Source organism: Sardina pilchardus, chromosome 12 (assembly GCF_963854185.1).
Source record: "Sardina pilchardus chromosome 12, fSarPil1.1, whole genome shotgun sequence".
Taxonomy (NCBI): Eukaryota; Metazoa; Chordata; class Actinopteri; order Clupeiformes; family Clupeidae; genus Sardina; species Sardina pilchardus.
Window position 1 is genome coordinate 15988570 of NC_085005.1, and position 22718 is coordinate 16011287.

At 42.6% G+C, this 22718-nt stretch overlaps 3 protein-coding genes across 3 annotated transcripts; 1 reads left to right on the forward strand and 2 right to left on the reverse strand.

The window, feature by feature from the left end:
• Positions 1-93: 93 nt before the first annotated feature.
• Positions 94-2721, forward strand: chrm5b (cholinergic receptor, muscarinic 5b). Its single transcript, XM_062550949.1, has one exon. The coding sequence runs from the start codon at positions 94-96 to the stop codon at positions 1657-1659; it is 1566 nt and encodes a 521-aa protein (XP_062406933.1). The 3' UTR covers positions 1660-2721.
• Positions 2722-3470: 749 nt separating this feature from the next.
• emc7b (ER membrane protein complex subunit 7b) lies at positions 3471-8168 on the reverse strand. Its single transcript, XM_062550409.1, has 5 exons — positions 7828-8168; positions 7200-7319; positions 6873-7011; positions 5578-5658; positions 3471-4381 (listed from the first exon to the last, which is right to left on the reverse strand). The coding sequence occupies exons 1-5, from the start codon at positions 8055-8057 to the stop codon at positions 4235-4237; spliced, it is 717 nt and encodes a 238-aa protein (XP_062406393.1). The 5' UTR covers positions 8058-8168; the 3' UTR covers positions 3471-4234.
• Positions 8169-8565: 397 nt separating this feature from the next.
• On the reverse strand, positions 8566-15460 carry katnbl1 (katanin p80 subunit B-like 1). The gene is made up of 10 exons (XM_062550410.1): positions 15271-15460; positions 14054-14182; positions 13855-13892; positions 13108-13393; positions 10081-10196; positions 9948-9998; positions 9761-9850; positions 9565-9669; positions 9378-9471; positions 8566-9183 (listed from the first exon to the last, which is right to left on the reverse strand). The coding sequence occupies exons 2-10, from the start codon at positions 14168-14170 to the stop codon at positions 9151-9153; spliced, it is 930 nt and encodes a 309-aa protein (XP_062406394.1). The 5' UTR covers positions 14171-14182; positions 15271-15460; the 3' UTR covers positions 8566-9150.
• Positions 15461-22718: the final 7258 nt, after the last annotated feature.

Here is a 22718-nt window from a genome sequence, read left to right on the forward strand (position 1 = left end):
TCATTTCAGATAATCTGCTATTTCATAGGGATGGAGCTCAAAGAAGGTTCTTCAGTTTACTCATGACTAAGTTGACACATTTCCAGTAGAACCATGAATCTGGATGATTTGCAAAACTCCACCCTATACGGAAACACATCAGAGGCCCAGACTGTTCCACGCAGCCTATGGGAGGTCATCACCATCGCAACTGTATCAGCAGTTGTGAGCCTCATAACAATTGTAGGCAACATTCTAGTGCTGCTCTCCTTCAAGGTGAACAGCCAGCTGAAGACTGTGAACAATTACTATCTACTGAGCTTAGCCTTTGCAGACCTAATCATTGGAGTATTCTCAATGAACCTGTACACTTCATATATATTAATGGGTAGCTGGTCCTTGGGGAATTTAGCTTGTGACCTCTGGTTAGCTCTGGACTATGTGGCCAGCAATGCATCCGTAATGAATCTGCTGGTCATCAGCTTTGACAGGTACTTCTCCATCACAAGGCCACTAACATACAGGGCAAAGAGGACCCCAAAACGTGCCGGCATCATGATTGGCATGGCATGGCTGGTGTCATTCATCTTGTGGGCTCCGCCAATTCTTTGCTGGCAATACTTTGTGGGCGAGCGGACAGTGCCACCAAACGAGTGCCAAATCCAGTTCTTCTCTGAACCGGTGATCACCTTTGGCACAGCTATAGCCGCTTTCTACATCCCTGTGTCGGTGATGACAATTCTCTACTGCAGAATATACAAGGAGACGGAGAAACGCACCAAGGACCTGGCAGAGCTTCAAGGCCTAGCGTCAACACACAACCCTGACATTTCCAGGCCCCCACGGACCATGATAAAATCCTGCTTTGGCTTTGATAACGACAGAGAAAGGACCCAAGCGTCATGGTCCTCGTCAAACCAGAGCAACATCACAATGACCACAGTGTGCTCCTCCCGCGACACCTGGGCCAAGAACGAGCAGGTCACGTCCTTCAACAGCTACACTTCGTCCGAGGACGAGGAGAGGCCAGTCTCCGCAACAGCCTCGCAGGAGTCCTGCAAGAGCCAGACACTGCCAGGGCTGAACGACAACGGGAAGCTGACTGGCTACAGCGATGACTGTTACTTCAGCCCGTCTCCGAGACGCAGCTCCCAGAAAGGCAGCAAGAAGGGCATCTCCTACAAGTTCAAGCCACTCCCTAAGGAAGCGGGCCCTCAGCCAAGCGAAGTGGCCGACAACCAGACGCCCTTGCTCCTGTCCCCTTCCCCCAACCAGCTGCCACTCACCTCCTCCCCCTCTGCCACTGCCACCAAACCCATGGACCCCAATCTGAAGATTCAGATCACCAAAAGAAAGAGAATGGTCCTTATCAAGGAGAAGAAGGCAGCCCAGACCCTCAGTGCCATCCTCTTGGCGTTCATCCTCACCTGGACCCCGTATAATATCATGGTCCTTATCTCCACCTTCTGCCCCAAGTGCGTCCCTAACACTCTCTGGCACTTGGGATACTGGCTCTGCTACGTCAACAGCACCATTAACCCCATGTGCTACGCCCTGTGCAACAAGACTTTTCAGAAGACGTTCAAAATGTTGCTCTTGTGCAAATGGAGGAAGAACAGAGGGAAGGAGAAATTGTACTGGTGTGGCCAAAACCCTGTCATGAACAGTAAGCTGACATGAAAATTAGGCATAATGGTGTTGAACTGGGGAGTGTCTGATAAGTTGACCTGACTTGAAGCCGAGTTGAAGAATATGGTGTACCTATGTATTTTGATCATGCTGTCATCCTCAGTCAAATTGACCTCTCAAATGTAAAGAACATTGTCTGGTTACAGTGGCATTTCCAAAGTTTTCTGAGAGGTTATAAGCTTGTAATTACACCATCTTGAGTTGTATCCATTTGTAGCACAAAACTGAATATAGTTGATGTTTTGACGTCTTAAGGCCTGTACATATGGTGTGGTACTTACTATTATACATTATTTGTATGTGTTTGTTTTCATGAAGGTAGAAGTTCAGGTTTTCATTCATGTTGTTCATTTGAAAATTTGTTTGTTGGATTTTCTTGTATTTTAAGGGCTATCTGACATGTTTACACCACAATGAACTGTTCCGTATTTGAAATTCTAAAACCTAAGTTCTAAGATTGTGTCTTGACATTTTAGGCACAAATGAATTTATGTTATCAATATATTATTTGTATGGCACTGAATGTAAGAAATGTTATTCCAAATATCGTTAAGAAAAGATGTCAGATTGAAATGATTGTGAGCATAAAGGCAGGTGAAAACATTACAGTACAATACTTCACAATCACAAACCACTCAAATGTAACAATATAATTCCAAGTTATTGAAAAGTGTAACGAGTGCTTCAGAATGTATCTGTATCAGTTGGCAGTTCATCAACACATTATTGCTCTTGTATTGTTTTTTCTCTTACAAGTGTAGCTGTCTGGCATAGAAGATTTAAATTTGCTCATGTGTTTTAGCCCATTATGTTCCGAACTTCATAATGATCACCTTGTTAAGACCACAGACATACTTCAAGAGGACTCCACTGATATGTGTATTTAATATCAAGTTCTACTGAACATGGGCTTTGAATTAAGGGCTCGAGCCTTACAGCCAACGCATTTTGAGTTTCTGTATCAGTAGGTTGAACAAATCTTTGGAGAGAATCAATCTCACCCAACCTTCTCACTTTTTCCTTTTTTTCTTTAAACAAACAAGTTATTTTGTGCATTGTTAAAATTCAAACTCTGCTGCACTGTACTGTGTAAATATATGTAGTACTAGTTAAGTGTCAAACTGGGCAGTGAAATACATACAGTAATTATGACCCAAAAAACCCCCAACATTTGCATTTCATTTTTAATCTTCCTTACACACAGGGCGCATCCACAATATTGGAAATTAGAAGTATACGGTAAGCTCACTAATCATTGCATAATATTTCAAATTGGGAGCTGGTTTACTTGACTGTTCATAAATATTTCAAACTGGAGCTTTGCTTACGGGAAGCTACCAACAGCCAATGGCTATTAATCATGTTTAACTTAAGAGCACTCATACTGTATACAAGATTGTTCCAGTAATTGAGTAATTTGTCATTTTGGCTGTCTGTACAACACCAGATATAAAATCAATTTGTCTATAGCTTGTTTCCCCCCCCTAAGACATTCATAATTGCAACCCTGACTTGACCTGAATTTCTGAAAACAATAACATTTCGTGAGCCTGTGCAGACATGTAATAACATAATAATTCCAAGTTGCTACAGTGAATCGGAACAATAGAGTTCTGCTTTTAATAGAATTATAATGTAGCTATACTGGACGAGAGTGAATTTTCATTACAAAGAGGTTGGTAAATACATAGTATAGACTACTCAGAATTATGAATGTATGCCATTTCCCATGTTCTCTCATGACTGCAGCTGCGTGGTATATACAGTAGAATAATAATAATAAAAAGACTTGGTAGACGATCACAATTGATCATAACTTTTATTTAAATAAGTCTCATATAGCTAAAATTTCTCATTTTCATTCACAGTTATGTTTGCTAGGTCAACAAAAATCTCATAATGAATATTCAGGCCTTTAGCTTTTGTTCAAGTAGCACTGGAAATAGAGATGGGGGTTGGGGGGTCGATTCCACTTTGATTTTACTTAAGTGCACAACCCAAAAGGTGCAGATACCAAGTTAAAAAAAGGAATAACTCCACACATTCTGATACCTCACACAATCCCACTGCATCTCCTTGCACTGTAGCTAAATCATAATGGAACCGATCCCCAGTACATCGGTAATGTTAATGAGTTGAATCTGTTAGTGGGAAATGAAATCTCAAGTGCAGCAGCCATAGAGGAGTTGAGTAACAGACATTAGTGAGTTGCTATTCACCTGATTTAGAGAGGACATCCAGGGACCATGAGGAGTGATGACAGTTGCAACTGGTGCAAAACACATCCAATTTCAAATAAGTAAGAACTTTTTTTATATATATATATAAAAAAAAGCAACTTAAAAAAATTAACTCAACACAAGACTACACAAAACCATTTCAAACTCTTTAGGCCCATGCTCCTCGACAGTGAATGCATTTCTGTGTGCATGTTTGTGTGCGTGGAGGGGGGTGAAAACAAAAAAAATATATTTACAGAGGAAAAGACGACACGAGGAGAGAAGCGATGCAGTAGAACTGACATTTCAGCACAGGCGCTCAGGCCACTCTGGCCGAGGGCACGGCACTACCTCCGCTTGACCGCCGCACTGCGACTCCCTTTGCTGCCCCCACCTGGCTTGGCGGAGCCCTTGGAGAAGAGCTTGGTCATGAACTCGGAGACGTCGGGCAGCTCTGGGTTGGGGTTGAGCATGTTCATGGACTGCTCCATCTCCTGTGAAGAAAAAGCAGACACAGTGGAGAGATGAGTAGGGGTCAATTAAATCACATACGTGGCTGATACGGTATTGCGTGGTGCAATCAGAGAGGCTTAAAGCGGAGCGAGATGCGCACACGTTTGACCATTTCCGGGTTCTATTTTCGCAAAGGGGAGGGGGGCAGACCTAGAAAGTTACGTTACATTTGAACTGAACTGCTTTCCAATCTGACAGAGATCGATATCCCACTATGATGTCTTTGCGACACGCCTCTTTAAGCAGACAGGAACTGTTCGAATTGTGCTTTATGTTGCTCTATCTTGTCAGTAATGAAGGATCTTTGGTGTAATGTGCCGCTCCTCGATGCATTCATTGAAGCCATTTGTGCAGTGAAAATGTTATGCAGAATATAGCTTTCACCTAAAACATAACTGACTCTTATCACTCCCCTACATCATAGCCATATCTAAGATCCAACCATGACAGGATTATGCTCCATAAGCAAGCTATATTGAGACAGAAATCAGCTACTAAATCAGTAACCAATAGAACACTTTAACTGTTTTCAGAAATAAGTGCAAGTCCGCAAGGTCTGCGTATATATCAAGATATTGGGTCGTATAACTGAACAAAACATCCAGACATTTCAAACTTATACAGATCTCACACTAGCCATCTCCAAGCATTTTCGACGGATATTATGCACATGAGCTCTGATCTGAACGATGAACATGTGGATAGGGTCTGTACCATATTCTTTATAACACAACACATTTTATTAGCCAGCACAGTTGGTTTTCTGTGCATTGGAATGTAGCCTACTCTTCAGCGCACTGCTAAGCACATTATTAGTTAAGAATGAAAAAGGCCCACTCAAATGACACGAAGAAAACATTTGCTGCCATAATGCTTGATGTCCCAGGACCTCAGGTTCAGAGTGAATAAAGCCTAGCCAAATAAACTGAAAACAAAGAAAATGCTAAACTTGTCACGCAGGCCATCTGGAGTTTGCTTCAAATAGGCTGCTTAAATGCAATATCCACATACCCCTCACTCAACCACGCAGAGATTCTGTTTATGTGAACAACACCCACGCATACAGTGTCAATGTTTGAATCACCCGATGCGAAGGGTTTATACGATTTCAATATGTGAGCATGCACATATTGCACAAATTTCTATCCGTGCACACAGAGAGCTCTTAATTTCGTACCTTTCTCATCTCTGGGTCATTGGTATTGACAACTTTGGGGAGCAGCACAATGATCAATAACGGAAGGACCATCATCATTACCTGCAAGAACAGAATAAAATCAGTATGGGATGAAGGTGCACAAAACTTGGCACCTGCTATGTACCAAAATTGTCCATTTTAACTGTGATATTCTTTCACATACACTATATTGCCAAAAGTATTGGGTCACTTGCCTTGACCCCCCTAATGACTTAAGTGACATTCTATTCTTAAATCCATAGGGTTTAATATGACATTAGTCCACCCTTTCACGCTGTAACAGCTATGACTTTTTGACTTTTTGGAATTTTTGGCCATTCTTCCTAAAGCGCATTTGTGAGGTTACACACTGATGTTGGATGAGGCGACTCCACTCTAATTCATCCCAAAGGTGTTCTATCGGGATAAGGTCAGCACTCTGTGCAGGCCAGTCAAGTTCATCCACACCAAACTCTGAGATCCCTGTCTTTATGGACCTTGCTTTGTGCTCTGGTGCACAGTCATGTTGGAACAGGAGGTGGCTATCCAAACTGCTCCCACAAAGTTGGGAGCATGAAATTGTCCAAAATCTATTGGTTAATGCTATAGCATTCAGAGTTCCTTTCACTGGAACTAAGGGGCCAAGCCCAGCTCGGGGATGGCCCCTTCCTGTTCCAACATGACTGTGCACCAGTGCACAAAGCAGGGTCCATAAAGACATGGGTCTCAGAGTTTGGTGTGGATGAACTTGACTGGCCAGTACAGAGTGCTGACCTCAACCCGATAGAACACCTTTGAGATGAATTAGAGCAGAAACTGAGAGCCAGTCTCTTCATCAAACATCAGTGTGTGACTTCACAAATGTGCTTCTGGAAGAATGGCCAAAAATTCCCATGAACACCCTCCTAAACCTTATGGAAAGCCTTCCCAGAAGAGTTGAAGCTGTTATAGCTGGAAAGGGTGGACCAACGTCATATTAAACCCTATCGATTAAGAATGGGATGCCACTTTAGTTATTAGGAGGGTCAAGGCAGGTGACCCAATACTTTTAGCAATATAGTGTATCTACAATCAGACCAAATATGTCCAAGATAAGACAATCCGATAACATGCATCAACAAACTGTATTCAATTTTAAGACAGAGTATAATCTGTTTTTAACTACAAAGATGAAAGAATGCCACTATTGTGGACACACAAAGTTGTATTCATTGACCTGAAGAATATCACACTATCTCAGTCTCTGTGTAAGACGAATAGAATGTCCTTGAATCCTGGAATAGAAAAATCCTTACCATTGGGTTCATGAGAAAATCTGACCAGCCCCATGTCTCCCTCTTCATGAAATATGTCTGTGGACCTGGAGACCTCACCTGGAGTGGATATGAGTGACGGACGACCTCTGAGGTCTTAATGTAATTCACTTGACGTGCCCTGTGACCCAAAAGAAAAGAGTTTGTACAGAGTTGTGGTTTGTGTTTTTATGGTGATTGTTATTAAGGCTATGAATTTACTTTAAACTGTTAAAGTAAAGCCTTTGCTAAAACCATAAACAAAACAGGATCTCCTGAGGATCTCGACAGGACGGTGCTCAGTTTTTAGTGGGCCATTTGAACTCTTACCTGATTTTCCCTTTGGAAGTTATGTCCACTCTCACAGGCTCGAATTTAAAAGAAGGAGACACCACCTCAACAACGTAGGAGCCAGAGGGAACATCATTGACAACAAAGCTTCCGTCAGTCCTGCGAGGAGAAAGCATAACGTTGAGTTAAGCCACTTCTAATAAGACGTTAGCAAGACAGTGTCGTATTGGGGTTGGTGGCAGCAATTCTTCGCTGGACTAGTGACAAGAGAGGGTACTGAAAAATAAATTAGCTTTAGTGTAGGCTACTCAGTATTCCACTTCCGTTTCTAGGCAAAACATGCTTTGGCAACCTGAAAAAAAACATGACGCAACCTGACAAAATCAATTCTAAGATACCCTCGATAGTGTTAATCATCAAAATGAGAGATTGAGCAAGATCTGCATTAGTAGTTTTGTGAAATCATGAAACTTCTGCTAGAATAATGTCAGTCGTAAATTCGAAGAGGATAGCTGATAGCTGGCATGCTAACGTTGCGTACTTGGCTAGTACGTGCAACCGAGCTAGTTTGCATGCTAGCTCAACATGCTAACCTCATCTTGTTGGAAACGTAATGTTGTGTTCTAGACTAGAATATGTACAGTGCTGTATAATGACATTTCAATACCTTAAGAAGCCTACATACTCCTCTCCTTCAACCATAACACGAGATGAGGACACCCATTCCTGTGATTTTACGCCTGGAACAATTGCACGACCCTCAATCTTGAATCGGTCTCCATTTGCTTGTAAAGATGCAGCTGAAGGCCCTGCGTCCGAATCACTAAAACACCACGCTAAGGCAAACAAAGCGTGTAAGGCCAAACATGTCTGAAATATTCTATCTTGTGGAAACATCTTAATCTACTGCAAATAGTACGATCGGATATTATGTAGCCCAAACGCAGCTTTGACAACTGCGGTCGAATTTCTCCCTACGAGTGCGACGACGTAATCCTTACAACAGGAAGTAGAAGTCACATGACCATAGATAGAGTACAGTAAAAAAAACTTTATTCACAAGGCGCATACACTACCCCCACACACACACATCATTGAAAGCGTATTAAGGTGTATTTGAGCATTATACACTTAAGTAAACGGTGGATTTTGCTCATATCTTTCGCTTCCTCACAATTCAGAACGGTCTGCAGCTTATGTAGTTTGGTGTTTTGAATTAATGCAACATTTGTGAGTGATCATTACCGTCTTCAACCATGCGGATTTTATCATAAAATGTTCTGTTTTTACATTAGCAGCATGCCTGATGTGTCACATTTTTCGATAATGTAGTGTTCAGATAAACCAACGCAGTGTTTACGTAAACCATGGCAAATGTACAGCCATTCAATGACCAAATAGCAAGCCAGATGTTGAAGATTTATTTAAAAGGTTGATTAAAAGAAAAAACAAAATCATTGTGTGCATTTTACACATACAATTCATTCTTGAACAGGCAAACAACGAGACCTATAATAACTTAAGACTGCTGCAGTTCAAGTTCTTGATTGAAGACATCAGAGATGAACGGAGGGTGGGGATGCATTAAATAAGTCATCCAACGATGTAGATGATCACCATCACAGCACTGACTGCAGTGGTGAGAGAGAGGTTGGCACTTAAGTCACCTGCTTTCAGACAGTCTCATGGAGTTGAACGGGACACACACCTCCTCCCTCTCCCTTACCACGACGATCCACTTCAATGTGAAGCAACCATTCCAGGCTCACAAGAAGGCCTTCTTGCCTTCATCAAATGTCTCCAGTTTCTCTACTGTCAGGGGAGTGTCTGAATTTGACAGTTCATCAATCCCCTGATCTCATAGGCTAGTGCTCTGGGAACTTGGTGCAACAGTTCATCCAAATCCCCTTTCTGATTTGCCAAGAAAAGCAGCGTAAAACTGCAGCAAGTGTTCGTAGTGGTCGCGCCCTTAGTGTGCTACATGGATTCCTCAGCGCAGCTGTGAAAGATAAGTCTCAATGACCTAAACACCAGTGGGAAGAAAGACACAACAGTGAGTAACTGTCCAACTTCACATACAGACCTTGCTTGCAATAGCAACTTAAAAATGTGTTTTAACATGTTGTAAGTCGCTTTGGTTAAAAAGCCTCAGCCAAATGTAATGTAATGTAAAAAATAATACGAGTTATATTAATGGTGTTAAATCATGCATTTTACCTTTGCTATTTCACCCGTAGTTCCTGGAACTAAAATTAACCGACTTCCTTCCACCCATAACTCCTGTAGCTGCTGTTTCATGACCTGAATGTTGCTGTCGCACAAAAAACCCTTTGATTAGACAAACGCAGAATAATAAACAAAATCAAACCATTTAAAAAACACAGCGTACCCGTAATTTACGTACCCGTCACACGGACAGCTTTCTTGTAAGCTTTTGCCATTAGCAGAAAGTTCCGGCCACCATCTCTTAATGAGTGAATGGACCCAGTGTAAAGCCACAATCAAATGTCTGGAAAGAGAAACAGGGGAGATTAGATTCAGAGGTAACAGAGCCAATTATCAGTAAAACCGTGAAAGGAGGTTGATAGTGAGTGACTTACTCCTCGTATTTACTGGAAAGAACTGTCTTCACTTGCGGTAAAAGGTCAACACAACAGCCAATTGATATGCAGGATTGCTCCTCTTCAAGGCTAAATCAAAATGTATATTATCAGTAACCAAGCATATAAAGTGGTTTTGCAAATACAGATTTAGTAGAGCTATTACAAACATATTCAACAGTGGTACCTTTTTGCAAGAACGGGAAGGCAATCCACCAGCACACCCTGGTCTTGTATTCTACAGAGAGAAAATTAGTAAGCAATCAGCTTTGGATTAACTACATTTCAATAATAAGAACCAAAACTTGAACTCTTCTTACCTCATCAAGTAAGCCACTAATTCACTTGCACTTTTCCGCCATAGAGTTAAAGCAACATTCAGTTTAAGATTACGTCCAAAGAGAGCATGTGTCATCCCATCATGGTCCTTGGAAATCTGAACAAGAACATGACAGGACTGACCATTAGTAGACGTCAGGGATTATGTGACCAACATGTGAAACCAAGTAATGGTACATGTCAGCAGCACATACAAGGAGAGTATGCAGTGTATCCAACCATACCTTCATAGAAAATAAACTAGGCTGATTAAATTGTATGAGGATTATGATGCTTTATTCTCTGAATTCATTTACATGTTGCATAATAGTCAGTAAAATAAGTTAAAAAAAAAGGTTAAGAATAGGAGTTAATATTTGTGTTAATATTTGCTAATATTAGCTGTGTTAGTAATACTATATAAATCCTACTGCTGCTGTTGCCCTTTAGCTATTAGACCTTGCTCGTCAAGTCAGACGTTAATTTGGACACTTCTGGATTGCAAAGTACAATACTGTGCAACATCACTGAGCCATCATTAGATTGTTTTGGCCATGTTACGATGACCTAGCCTGGCCCCGCCCGACTCTTTCACAAAGTGAATAGAGTCTGGCAACTCTCGATTGGGAAACGTTTGCAACGCTTGCATTGCGACAGGCACCACTTACTTTAAAATCATTGGTCCAGCCTGACCAATCACATTGTTCAGATATTCATAACGATACCTCCGTCTTTGGTTAATATTTACAAACTGACAATAAACAACATTAATAGTCAGGAAAACAATACATGTGGGTCTACCTTTGCTGTAAATAGATTTCTGCATATTTCAAGAAATCGATTTACAGGTATTTACAGGTTTGCAGGTGTTGCTGCTTCTGTTTATCACAACAAGTTTGTTTAGTCTTCCCCTCTGGTTGCTGATTGCTGGCCTGACATTTTTCTTGTCGGAGAGAAACTGTTAAGAACTATGGGTTTCCAGACTAGATCCCCATAAAAGAAGGTCTAGGTGGGCAGGGTCGGGCTAATGATGACCATAAAGAATATGTATGCATCAATATCGTTATTAGAATGCAACCAGGAGATAGAATAACTATACAAACCACAAAAAGTGTACTCCTAGTTCTAGTCTTGGCTATCCATAAGATGTGTGTTTTTTGCAGTGTTATAATGACCATATCTCGAGAGGGGGAACTGGTGTTATAATCTCGAGAGGGGGAACTGGTGACTGAGCCAGTTGGCTCTGGTTCTGACACATTGGTATCAGAAGTGGGAAGGAGATGACGACAATTGGACAGATCTAAGACCTTGCTGAAAAGCTATAGCTCTGCTCTGCTTCCTGAGAAAGGCATGTCCAAAGGTTTCTAGACAAAGAACCTTGATGAAGCAAACTGAGCCCATATTCCAACCCAGGCAATGAAGAGGGTCAAGGGTCAAGGGTCCATTACATTTCGGGTGACCTCTCTTCATTGCACTTTGCCAAAAATGACACGGCCGGATCAGTATTTGGGGTGAGGCACAGTGAAGTCAACAGCTGATCTCAAGACCCCGCCCAATCACAGTTGGGTCTGCCAGCAACTTCTGGTGAGCTAAACAAGTCAGTTTAGTGCCCTAAGTGGCGAAGGACAGCTCCATCACCAGCTTCCCCCCTTGCGTGATTAGTCATTACCACAATACTAAAACCACAACTCTAATGGTGGTTTTAGACTGAAATCAGGCTTGAATTAGAAAAAAAAAAACATTTCAAAGTGGTTTATACACCATGTACATACCAGGCCTGGAATTTCATAACTTTAGGGGCAAGGCCAACTAGGCCAAATATCTAGCCGATATTTTTAACATTTATTTTGTATTCAACCTGTTATGAAATCATGTATTGAACAAATTAAACACACTTAAACTTAAAACACACTGAAACTTAAAGCCCAAAGTTGGAGACATCATGCATGCACAAATTTGCTTCAAATTCAAAATCGGATTACTTGTAGCTAATTGTACAAGGGAATGGTTTACAGTATATATCTATGGTTGGGCACCTATGTTAAGATTCTAGAACACAGCAGCTCAACTGTGCCTGGGTACAGTTTGATAGTATGCAATGTGAGTGTGGACCAAGAACGGGAGAGAACTGTACTATGGTACAGTACAAGTGAACTGTGCCCAGTGTGAGTACGCCCTAATTTGGTTTTAACTCTAGCGCTAGGCAAGGCTATCTCATCATAATATTTACACTACACCAGGGTAGTGTTTAATGACACTCACTCGGATTAATGTGAGAGAATCAGATAAAGTAACGTCATCAACAACACACAAGTCAAGGAAAAACATTTCTTCATCACAGCAACATAAGGGAATGGGTCACCGTCAGCTGACATTAGACTATTGCTTCCCAAAGCTGTCTAATATCTACATTTCTTGCCGGATCTTCTGGCTGCTGTATGTTGGATTTTTCTTGCTGTGAGCTTTCTCCACCGCATCAAAGACTAGTTAATTCCCGCTGTGAATGCTAAGGCAACAAATTAGCCTATAGTCAGTTCGCTATTAGTCAGACACAAAGCAAAATATTGAAAGAAGGGGCACCAAGGCCAGAGTGGCCTGTGAACCTCCTATTTTCAAAGGGGCATCACGCCCGAAACAAGAAGCAACAACGACCATGGCTGTTGTTAAATTCCAGCCCTGGTGCATAAGTCCTGTGTTTTCTGACTATATTTGAACGAAGACGGTGAGAAGGAATTTATGATCCTTGCTCAAACATCAGTATAGCACGCAGCAAGTAATGCAGTAACCAGAGGTGGAAAACTCCAGCTTAATGTTGGCTTAATCATGTTTTGGTTCTACCTACGCACTTAGCACAGGTGATCTCATCAATTAGCTGTTCTATTCAGCTGAAGAGTTGTGCTAATTAGAATCAGCTGGTTTAAATAAATTGTTGGCAAAGATATGTGGTAGGACTTTTACTTTCTGAAACTGGAGTTGTCCACCTCTGGCAGTAACCCATTACACATCTGTATGTACATCCATCAACCAACCTCAGTGAAGAAATCACTGTACATGGAGCCGGCTGTTGCCATTTTGGAGGCCTCTGCGGAGTTAACAGGGAACCCGCAGTTGTCGTTGTAGGGGATGCCCTGCACATCGCCGGCGGCACAGGTCAGCTCGTTCTCCTTGTTGGCCATGTCACAGGGCCGGCCTGCGCTTGGCACCCTCCGGCGCAGCAGCCCGGAGCTCGCCGCCGCCGAGTGTCGTGACCGCCGCTTCAACACCACCACTCGCTTCGCTTTGTTTGAGTTGTGCACGCCGCGACCAACTGGAAGCCTTGGAAAAAAGGGACGTGAGGGAAAGGGAGTAAGGGGGGTAAGCATGGGTTTGACTCGGCAGGTAGACAATAAAAGCACAACATAATGGCGACCTCTAGATGACAATGGGTTTAAGTGAAGCGATGTGAAGTCTGAATAGGTTTTGAAGATAAAATGTGATGCCCTTTCTTCAAAAAAAAAAAAAAGAAAAAAGAAAGAAATCATATTATGCCACACTGGTCTAGCTAAAGAATGTGTGTTTCCATATGGCAAAAGGTCACCCTCTGTCCACCCATGCAATGCAGCCTGACACAGCCACAGTGGGAACAGACTTTTACAGTGAACTGTTACAGTGAAAGATGGAGGGGGAGGGAGGGAAGGGTGGACTTTTCATGGCATGTTTTTGTGATGATACAGAGACAAGTGAATTCTGTTATGGCAGCGTCCACACTGATGTGGACTTGAAAACAAACAACTCACCTGTCTTTATCTATTTCTTCCTTATTTAAATAATCCACCTAAAAGAGATGACAGGCAATATAGGTAGTCCTCAAGTAAGTTTGGCTGCTGCCAGCCAACACTGGTAAATATGCAAATCCACATGTAAATTCATTGTCACAATTTTGGTCTCTTGTTTCGAAGTGACGGACTTCTTTGATTGTCTTCGAATTCTACTCACCTCCCTCATGTTCTTCTTGGCTCCAGAGTGAACCTGGTGCACGAGAAGGTCGTGAGGAGCGGCCTGCTTGAGCCTGTGGAATTCTGTCTCGTTGCCATTATGATGTCCAGCGGCCATAATAACTAAACACTGAAACGGGACACAAGGGTTTTGCATGCATAAGCACTCAAGGAACGTAGATCGTTCACCCACACATGACCCTGTAGTGAAGTTACGGGTTAAGTATTCCTCGACACCTCATTTGCTTATACGCACGCAATATATTTGCAAAGCATCAATGGATCTTTTTAAGGCATCCTATTTTCCGGGTCACATTAAAGATATCTCAAACTTGTAGCAATATTACAAAGATATAATGCATATGGGATATCGGTTGATGGCTAACAGCTTACAAAACAACCAAACACTTAAGAGAGGAAAAAAGCTTTTAGCAGGACAGGATGCCGAGAGGAGTTAACGTTAGAAGGAAGTCCATTATCCTCAAAGACTGTATATTCTTACAGCACGCGCGTGTCTCAGTAAATGCTCTTCAAAATCCCATTTCTTTTCATGAATTTAGCTACGTGTCTCGCTTGCTGGGACAGCGTTGACATGATAGAAGTCAGCTGCTTTAACTCCTTAAATAGCTAACACTGTAAGGGTAACTACCAGCCAAGATAACAGGCTAACTTAACGTTAGCTAGCTAAACCACAGCTTGCAGATATTTAGTGATTAAGATGTAACATGAACCTGTTGATAGATCGCCAAATATTCGTCAAATGCTACGAACAACTTTATCCATACCCTTCAGCAAAAATAGCACAATTAAGTAGCTAGCTGGATAGCTGACGTTAGCTGTTTAGATTAGCTGTCTGGCACCGACAGTCAACAGGCCTATCATCTGTCCGACATGAAACTCCATAGTCTGGTCTACAGTGTAGCTAGCAAATCCCAGCCTTTGCTGGCAAGCTAGTTGGCTAACTAACTTTAAGGGCATGTGTTTGAAGCAACATAAAAGCAGATCGAGGCTAGAAACAAGACAGCATTTCCTAACGCTCACTTTTACCTGCTAACCGTACCCATCATTAATTGAAAAAGGTTAGCACAAGTTGGGCGTGTATTTACAATGTGAAGCTAATTGCTGCTAAGTTAGCTAACGTTAACATTTGCTATCTAGGTTTGCCATTTCAACGAAACATATGCTTGATCTTTTTAGGATACATGTTAATCTTCTCACCGTCACATTTGGCAAGTTTCTGCCGGTTCCAAAAGCAACATTGTCCCGTGCAATGATTGTTCCACGTTGTAGTAGCAAAGTCAACAACAGCCAGAAACAGGAAAGCAGCGTTAAAAACAAAACTCTCAAAACACACTGGGCGAATGGGCGAAGCCTGCTCCATTCAAATAAATACAGACTGGTTCTGTTGGGATTGTGGGATCGATTGGGTCCTTTAATGACATCTAGTGGTCAAAGAGCGCATTTGGAGTGCATAACGGCAATATTTTGTTTGACAGCGCCATCCGGTGTCGAGGAGACTAGCTGCTAGGTGTGGCAAAGTTATTCCTCAGGGTCTTTCAAGAGGGGTCTAAACTAAAGCATATCTGTTCAGCATGCACTTAGTTAATTAATTTCATGAGCTATGGTTTGTACATTATAGTATAGTATATTACAGAATTTGTTATTTTTATTGTTTATTTTCATTTGGCTATTGATTGCATTGGCATTATTGTTGATTATTGATATTCTCCTTTAGCCCATGTCTTACCACCTTTTTAGATTTGTTCACTATTAATTTAGCTATTGTTTTATTTGTAAATCACTTTGAACAAAAGCGTCTGCTCAATCCCATAACTCTATGAGTTTGGTCACAGAAGGTAGTGTTTTAGCTTGATGTTTAATTTAATTGCAAAAAAAAAAAAAAAAGAAAGAAAAGAAAATACATGAATGAACTTTCCTCAGCAATCTTGATAGCAATTGTAGTTATTGAGGGTTCAATTCCATAATTTCCCTGTGGTTAATTGGCAGTAATGAATTGTGCTCATTAGACCATTGAGAACAAAATATGTGGGAAATGCATTTATGCATTTCACTGTTGTTATCTACAGCATTCAGACACCTGTAGTAGTCATATTCTCAATAGCCAATAATCAATAGCCTCAGCAATTTATGTACATGTAGTTTTATAATAATGTTTGTTATATTGGATCCTCTTGTGATAACAACCAGGAAATGTAAAACACTCGAATCTCTTTTGGTATAGCACCCGGCAACCCCCCACCCGGCAGTGGCCCCATTTCTGTAACTGAACCTGCAGAATTCTCTCCAGATAATGAGGCCTCTGCTCACATAATACGTTAACAAATACACTGCATGTCCAGCTCAATGGAAAGCATGCTGCCCTGGCATGCACAGAGCCCACAGCTGTAAACAGGTCCATAGATACAGTATACTGTACTGTAGGTCCTCTTTGTGCGCATGCTTTCTCTCCTTTATTTAGTGCTGTATAATATGAGTTGCACATGTGAACCATTATGCGAATTCACTGTTTGTTATGATATCCATTAACGAGGCAAAGGTTATGGAGACTGAATTACTGGATTCTATTATAACTTAATTGCCTTTTTTGGGGATGTTCCGTGCTACATGTGTACATGTGTTCAGAACTGCTGCTGAATGGGAGCAGGTTTTGAAAGACCTTGGCTCCAGTCCAGCCTATAGGCTTCATGTATTATCGTGTTTGACTGCCCTTCCTTCCTATAGCTTCTTTTCAAATGAGAAAAGAAGTGAAGCAGAAATACAAATGACAAATTGACAAAACGAGGGTGAAATCGAAACCTGACTTTCTTAAGCACAGTGAATGAAGAGAAGAATCTTGAAGAGATTGAGAGGTGGATATGTGTGGATGTGTGTATTTCTTTCTCATTCATTGCTCAGTCAGTCCTTTGACTCAACTTGAAAAGGCTATCCAAGGACAATGCAGTGTGATGAATGATGCTGTTTTCATGATTTGATAACTTGACATTCCTGGGAACAAAGTATATAAAAACAAATGTAATGGACTGTTTCCTCAAACAAATTGGCCTTTCCCTCATAAACATAGTGCCATTTAGAAGTTGCTACAACCAATGGCTGTGTTGGCTGCTGCAACACAATGTAGATAGTTTAGCCTCAGTTGGGGACACAAAGGCCTACCTCCCATGTTGCCTGTAAGAGCATTAAAAGATTTACATGTGCAGCACATGTCACATGAGCACACCGTTTTACACACAAAAATACCAAAACAACCGCCGTCGTCGTCCTTCTGTAGTCTCACTGCAGTGAAAGGCTAAGAGATATCTGGAAGATGCCATCTCTGCTGCACTAGCCAGACTGCGAAATTCTCATTTTTTAATCAAATGGAAAACAATTGCTAGCTCTCGTATTGATCTCAGTTTCCTTTGCTTTCCACCAGAGACCAAGAATGGGGAGCGCAATGTAATGAAGGCTCAACAGAAGTGATTGTAGACAAATATGATGCACAGGTACATTGTGGGAATGAGGCACTGTGTTGCACATCCAAACTCCATAATCACAAATTATTCTTTGGATCAACTTCCCCAAAGTCAATACCTTGATATGGATTTGGCCCTCAGAAAAAAACGCAATGCTCCCACTACACTGATGGTTTGGTTTTGAACACTCTTTCCTTGCCTGAACCCATTGGCCAAAACACCAACCCTTGAAGAATTAATTACATTAGGATATACCGGGCTGCTTACTGTATCCACGGCGACTAGTTGCAGCTGCATTTGAATGCCTCCTTTTATCTGGGGGCCTTGCGTACCTTGGACACACCGAGGGTAATCATCTGCCCTCCGTAATCTCAGTCTTCCTGCCTTAGTAATTATGGCTGCCCCTCGCATGCCAGAGATCAAGACAGGAGCAGAAAAAAATACACACACACACACACACGACCACAGTAGCCCTGTTGCTGTTGGCTGTACTTCCAGACATCAGAGCTTAATATCAGTAATTGTGTTTGTGTTACGTAAGCCCTGTTTTTAAGAAGTTCTTCACACGGCACAGTCTGCTCTCTGTTCCTAGAGAGCAGTGGTTAGGTATGCGGAGATGGTGTTCGGGCCTCGGTGTCCACCCCTGACCACAGAGCTGTTGGAGGGAACTGGCAAAGGCAAAAACAGGCCTGACAGCAGGTCTGGGAGCAGTTTTTCTCTGTACAACGGGCAGTGTAAGCTTATGAGCTCCATCACACTGTTTATGGACCAGCGTGAGCACTAGACGTGCCATATGGAGTTCAAGAGGAAATGCCCGTTGCCATTTCAAACAATCAAGTCAGATCTGAGTGATTTCTCATGTCGACTTTTTTTTGCCCCCCCCCCCCCCCCCCCCCTCCTGATTCTGTTCCGAGAGTTTCACGAGCCGTGCCATTCCCATCTAGAAATATTTGAAGAGAGCGAGTCTGCAGAACATCAAAGACAGAGGAATGATTTTTCTGTTAATGTTGTAAAACCATTGATTTGTTGCCTCAGTGCGTGGCTCCCTCAGCCATGAAAGCACTTTCGTTCATGTGCACAAAAGCTGTGGGGTGATTTTACGGCTGCCACTCAAGCACCTGACACAATTTAATTAGCAAAATATGTACATTATGCCATGGTCATTAATTTCAGAATTGTCTGGTATACCACTAATCAAAAAAGCATTAAGTTAAGCTTTAAAGGCCGGTAAGGAGATGACATTAGCAAAAGCCTTCGGGGGTTTGGGCCCATGTCATGAAAGGCAGGCAGGGTATATAATAAGACAGGTCTGAGTTAGAGACCACCCCATGATGACAGCTGGGATTTTTATTTATTTATTTTTTTAAACTATAACAAACGCTTGCACGCTTGTTCAGTGATTGAGACCAGCTTCAGCATGGTCATGTGGCACAGAACAAGAAATGCCCACGACATGCGTAGGTCAACAGCGACAAGAATGTTCATGCTGTTTGTTGTTTATTTGCTGACGTGCATCACAAGTACTTGATCCCCAAATTATCTCAGTGTTCTGAAAGTTCTCATCCAATAAAATATGTGGCTCTAATCCTTTATCATTGTTTTGTCTAGACAAAGCCTTTTTTGTAAATTTGTTATTAATTTATTGTCATGCAATGCCGTCTGCGACACTGGTGCCATTATAGTGCAAACAGATGCCCTGAGTCTGGGCACATGGAGGGAGCACATTCATTATGCCACTTGCATGTCGAGCTGGGACTCCTCTGCGGCCACAAGGTGGTGGTGTGTGGCTATGGAAACGGCCCATCGATGAGAAGCGTGGTGTCTCCTGTGTGTGTCATGAAAAGGCCCTCTGCTGTCTGTTGAACTTTCACAAAAAAGTGTGGAGATTCCAGGGGTCTAATCTGTCTCGGGCCGAAAACTAGCCCCAACAAGCTGCATGCAGACTTTGAGAGACACTACAGCTCTCTTTATCTTCATGGCCTGGTATATAGACATGTGTATGGTGATGATTATGAGGATGACATCGATTGTGGTGATGAAGATGAGCTGCATGGAATTGGGGAAACTAGCCAGGAGGATCTAAAGAAGCATTAAGCTGACTGATCATTCTGTGTAATCTTCTTGTCTTTTTAAATGAGGCCTCTCTCACTTGACCATCAGGTGCTTCTTCTGTTTCTGGTCTTCACCCCGTCCCCAAGTTAACTCCATAACCTGACCTTGAACCCGCTTTGAAAGGCTGTTTAAAAAAAAAAAAAAAAAAAAAAAAAAAAGATTAAGGGTCCCGTGATCAGCATCTTTTTTTTTACTTTTACTGACCAAAAAAAATGGCAGTGTTCTCTTAGAAGAAAAATATGAACCTTTCTGAATAAAATTCCAGTCTCATTTTTCGTTCTTTCAATAAAAAACGTTCTATTTTTGTTGTGCTTGGCCCAAACGGCTGACAAATGCACTTTCATGTTCATAAATCAAGTCGCAATAATTGGTCGGAAATACCTGCAGTGTTTTTAAGCCACGTTGTGTCCAGCATGGCCGCGAGGCAGGCAGCCGTGTTTGGATTGCAGGTTGGTTGCCCCCTTTCGACACGGCCGTTTTCTTTGGAAGGTGGTTGTGGATGGGATTTATGAAGAGCGCCTGTATTCTGCGCAGATCCATATCAGTCCCATGGGCCCAGTCCGTGCAGGGCCCGGCAAGGGAGGCCCGTGCACGTGTGGAAACGCTCGGCCTTCACTTTGGGGGACCGGGACTTTTTTTCCGTTACTCGCTCCATACCTCACACACACACAAGCACGTTACTGGCCCCTGAGGTATATGAATGAGCAAGATGCTGAATAGACTGCCACCTATTTCTTTTAGAGGTGTGTAGGGTTCTGTGGACATGCACGAGTAGTATATTTTGTGTATGTGTGTGTGAGAGAGAGGGGGATTATTTGAGTGGGGTGTGGTGTCAGGAGGTCATGATCCAAACCAAGTAATTTCATGGAGTTCTGACTGCGTTTGTTTATGTCTGAAACTCAGGCTCTGCAAAAAAATATCAATATGGTCTTACAGTATAGTACACACAGTGTAGTCTGTCAGAGCACAGTTCCAGCCAATTCTAGGCAGATATGACCCTGGTCCTTGTTAATCTGATCCAAGAGCTGTCTCAGATCCAAATTAGGCTTTCATCCATTCAAAAAAAGTCCATTCAAACAGTCTCTAGAAGTATACAGTAAGCTCACTGATGTGCTGGTACATGCAGGAATGAATGAGTACAGTATGAAACTCTGAACCAATTAACATTGTTAAAAGTGATTGAAGTGAATTCACTGTACCCACACCAAGGAATTGAGAATTCCCCAGGGATGGCTACCCTTGCAAAGAAGGATAAAGGAAGGATTTTCATGTGGTCGCTGGAACGCGCACAAAGATACTCATCAATTTTGTCATTTCAAATAAAGAAATTCAGGGATTCGACTTTCAAAGTTCAAAGCCTTTCCGCCCTCAACAGTAGATTATTTAAACCATATCAAAAAGTCTCATGAGGTGCCTTTGTGAGAAGCCATTAATTTCTCTGCAGTTTTCCCAGCAGGGGAGTCCAGCATGACTTGGCTCTACTGTCCCGTTGCCCTTAACTGCCATTAGTGGACACGCAAGAATGAGTTCTACATGTGGGTGTGGTTTTCCCAAAGGATGAGGTCAACGTTGCCCAGTCACAGTATATACTGTATGTATGTGAGAGTGTGTGTGTGTGTGTGTGTGTGTGTGTGTGTGTGAGTGTGCAATGATGCGTACATTCAGATAAATAAACATCCTTGGAGAAACATATGCAAACGGGCTGCACAAACCAGCCTTTTTGGAAGAAGGACGTTGACGAGGAAGACGAGATGTAAAAAAAAAAAAAAACAGAAAGAAAAAAAGTGTTGAAAACAGTCAGCTGTTGTTGTTCGTCCAGCACTGGCAGCGCACGGCACAGACGACGTCTTGAAGCATTGACGGGGCCTGAGACTTCAGCCCTGGCAGGCTGGACATACTCGGCCCATTCTTCTGGGTGGTAAGGTGATCCACGGCAGGGGAAGGCCAGTGGTTTGCCAGACTCGACCACAGGCCCATGTGCTTGGTGCCAGCTCAGGATGCAGAAGAGGCTGGTGGGGGCAAGAGTGGTGGTGGTGGTGGTGGAGGAGGAGGAGGCTGAGGGAGAGAGTGGGAGAGAGAGGGTCAGAGTTGGGGGTGAGGGTGAGGGGTGGACGTGTGTGCCCGGGGCCTGGGCGGAGGCATGCCACCGCTTCTGAGGCCATCGGCTGCCAAAGCCCTGTCAGGCCGTGGGCATGGAGATGGTTGAAACAGGCCCGTTGCCCCAGCGACTCGCCAAAGCTTCACAGTTTCCCGGTTAATGGCCCAGAGGCTCATGGGAAAATAAATAAAGGCTTACTGGACCAACAACAAAAAAAAAAACGACATGGTGAACGACGGTCCCGAGGACAGGTGTATCAGTCGACCACCTCCGCTGCTACATCCTATCCTCGACCCTCCATGCAGATGGAATCCCTGCCTTTTTGCATCTCATGAGGTCAGCCTTTGGGAACTGTGGTCAAGTGGACGTCCAGATTTCCATCTGTCCTTCTGGTCTTGGCCGCTGCCGTTGCCATCCCTTCCGAGCATTGATAAGAAAACCATCTTGTGCTTCACGGTACAAGCCGTCTTTCCAAATGATCTACATTCTAACATAATATCCCAAAAGTTTTTTTGTTTTTTTCGTCTCTCCTCACGTTTTCTACCCAGTGTTGATTTTTTTTCTTTCTCTTTTGCCTTTTTTTTTTGTTCCACTGAGCTTGGATGGGAGTCTAGAGGCTGAATGGGTGATTTTCAGATCACGTGTTGATGGCGTGTTCAGTCTCCCTCCTGCTATTGAAGATCATATCCTGAGGGTGGGCTCACAGACCACAGGACCACTCAAGGTGATTTTCATGATGCAGCCCCCAAAAGCTCTCTCTCTCTTTCTCTCTCTGTCTCCGTCCAAAAAAAAAAAACACCCCTCCGATATCCTTCAAAAAGTCTTTCTCCACCACTTTTTCCCCACATGGCTAAAAAGCGTGCACTTTTTCTCTCTCTCTTCCCCCCCCTTTCCTGACGACAAATTACAATTACCACAAACTATTTTTTTTCTTGTTTTTGTTGCGAGGAAAATCGCTTCCAGTTGGTAATTCCAAGGGCACC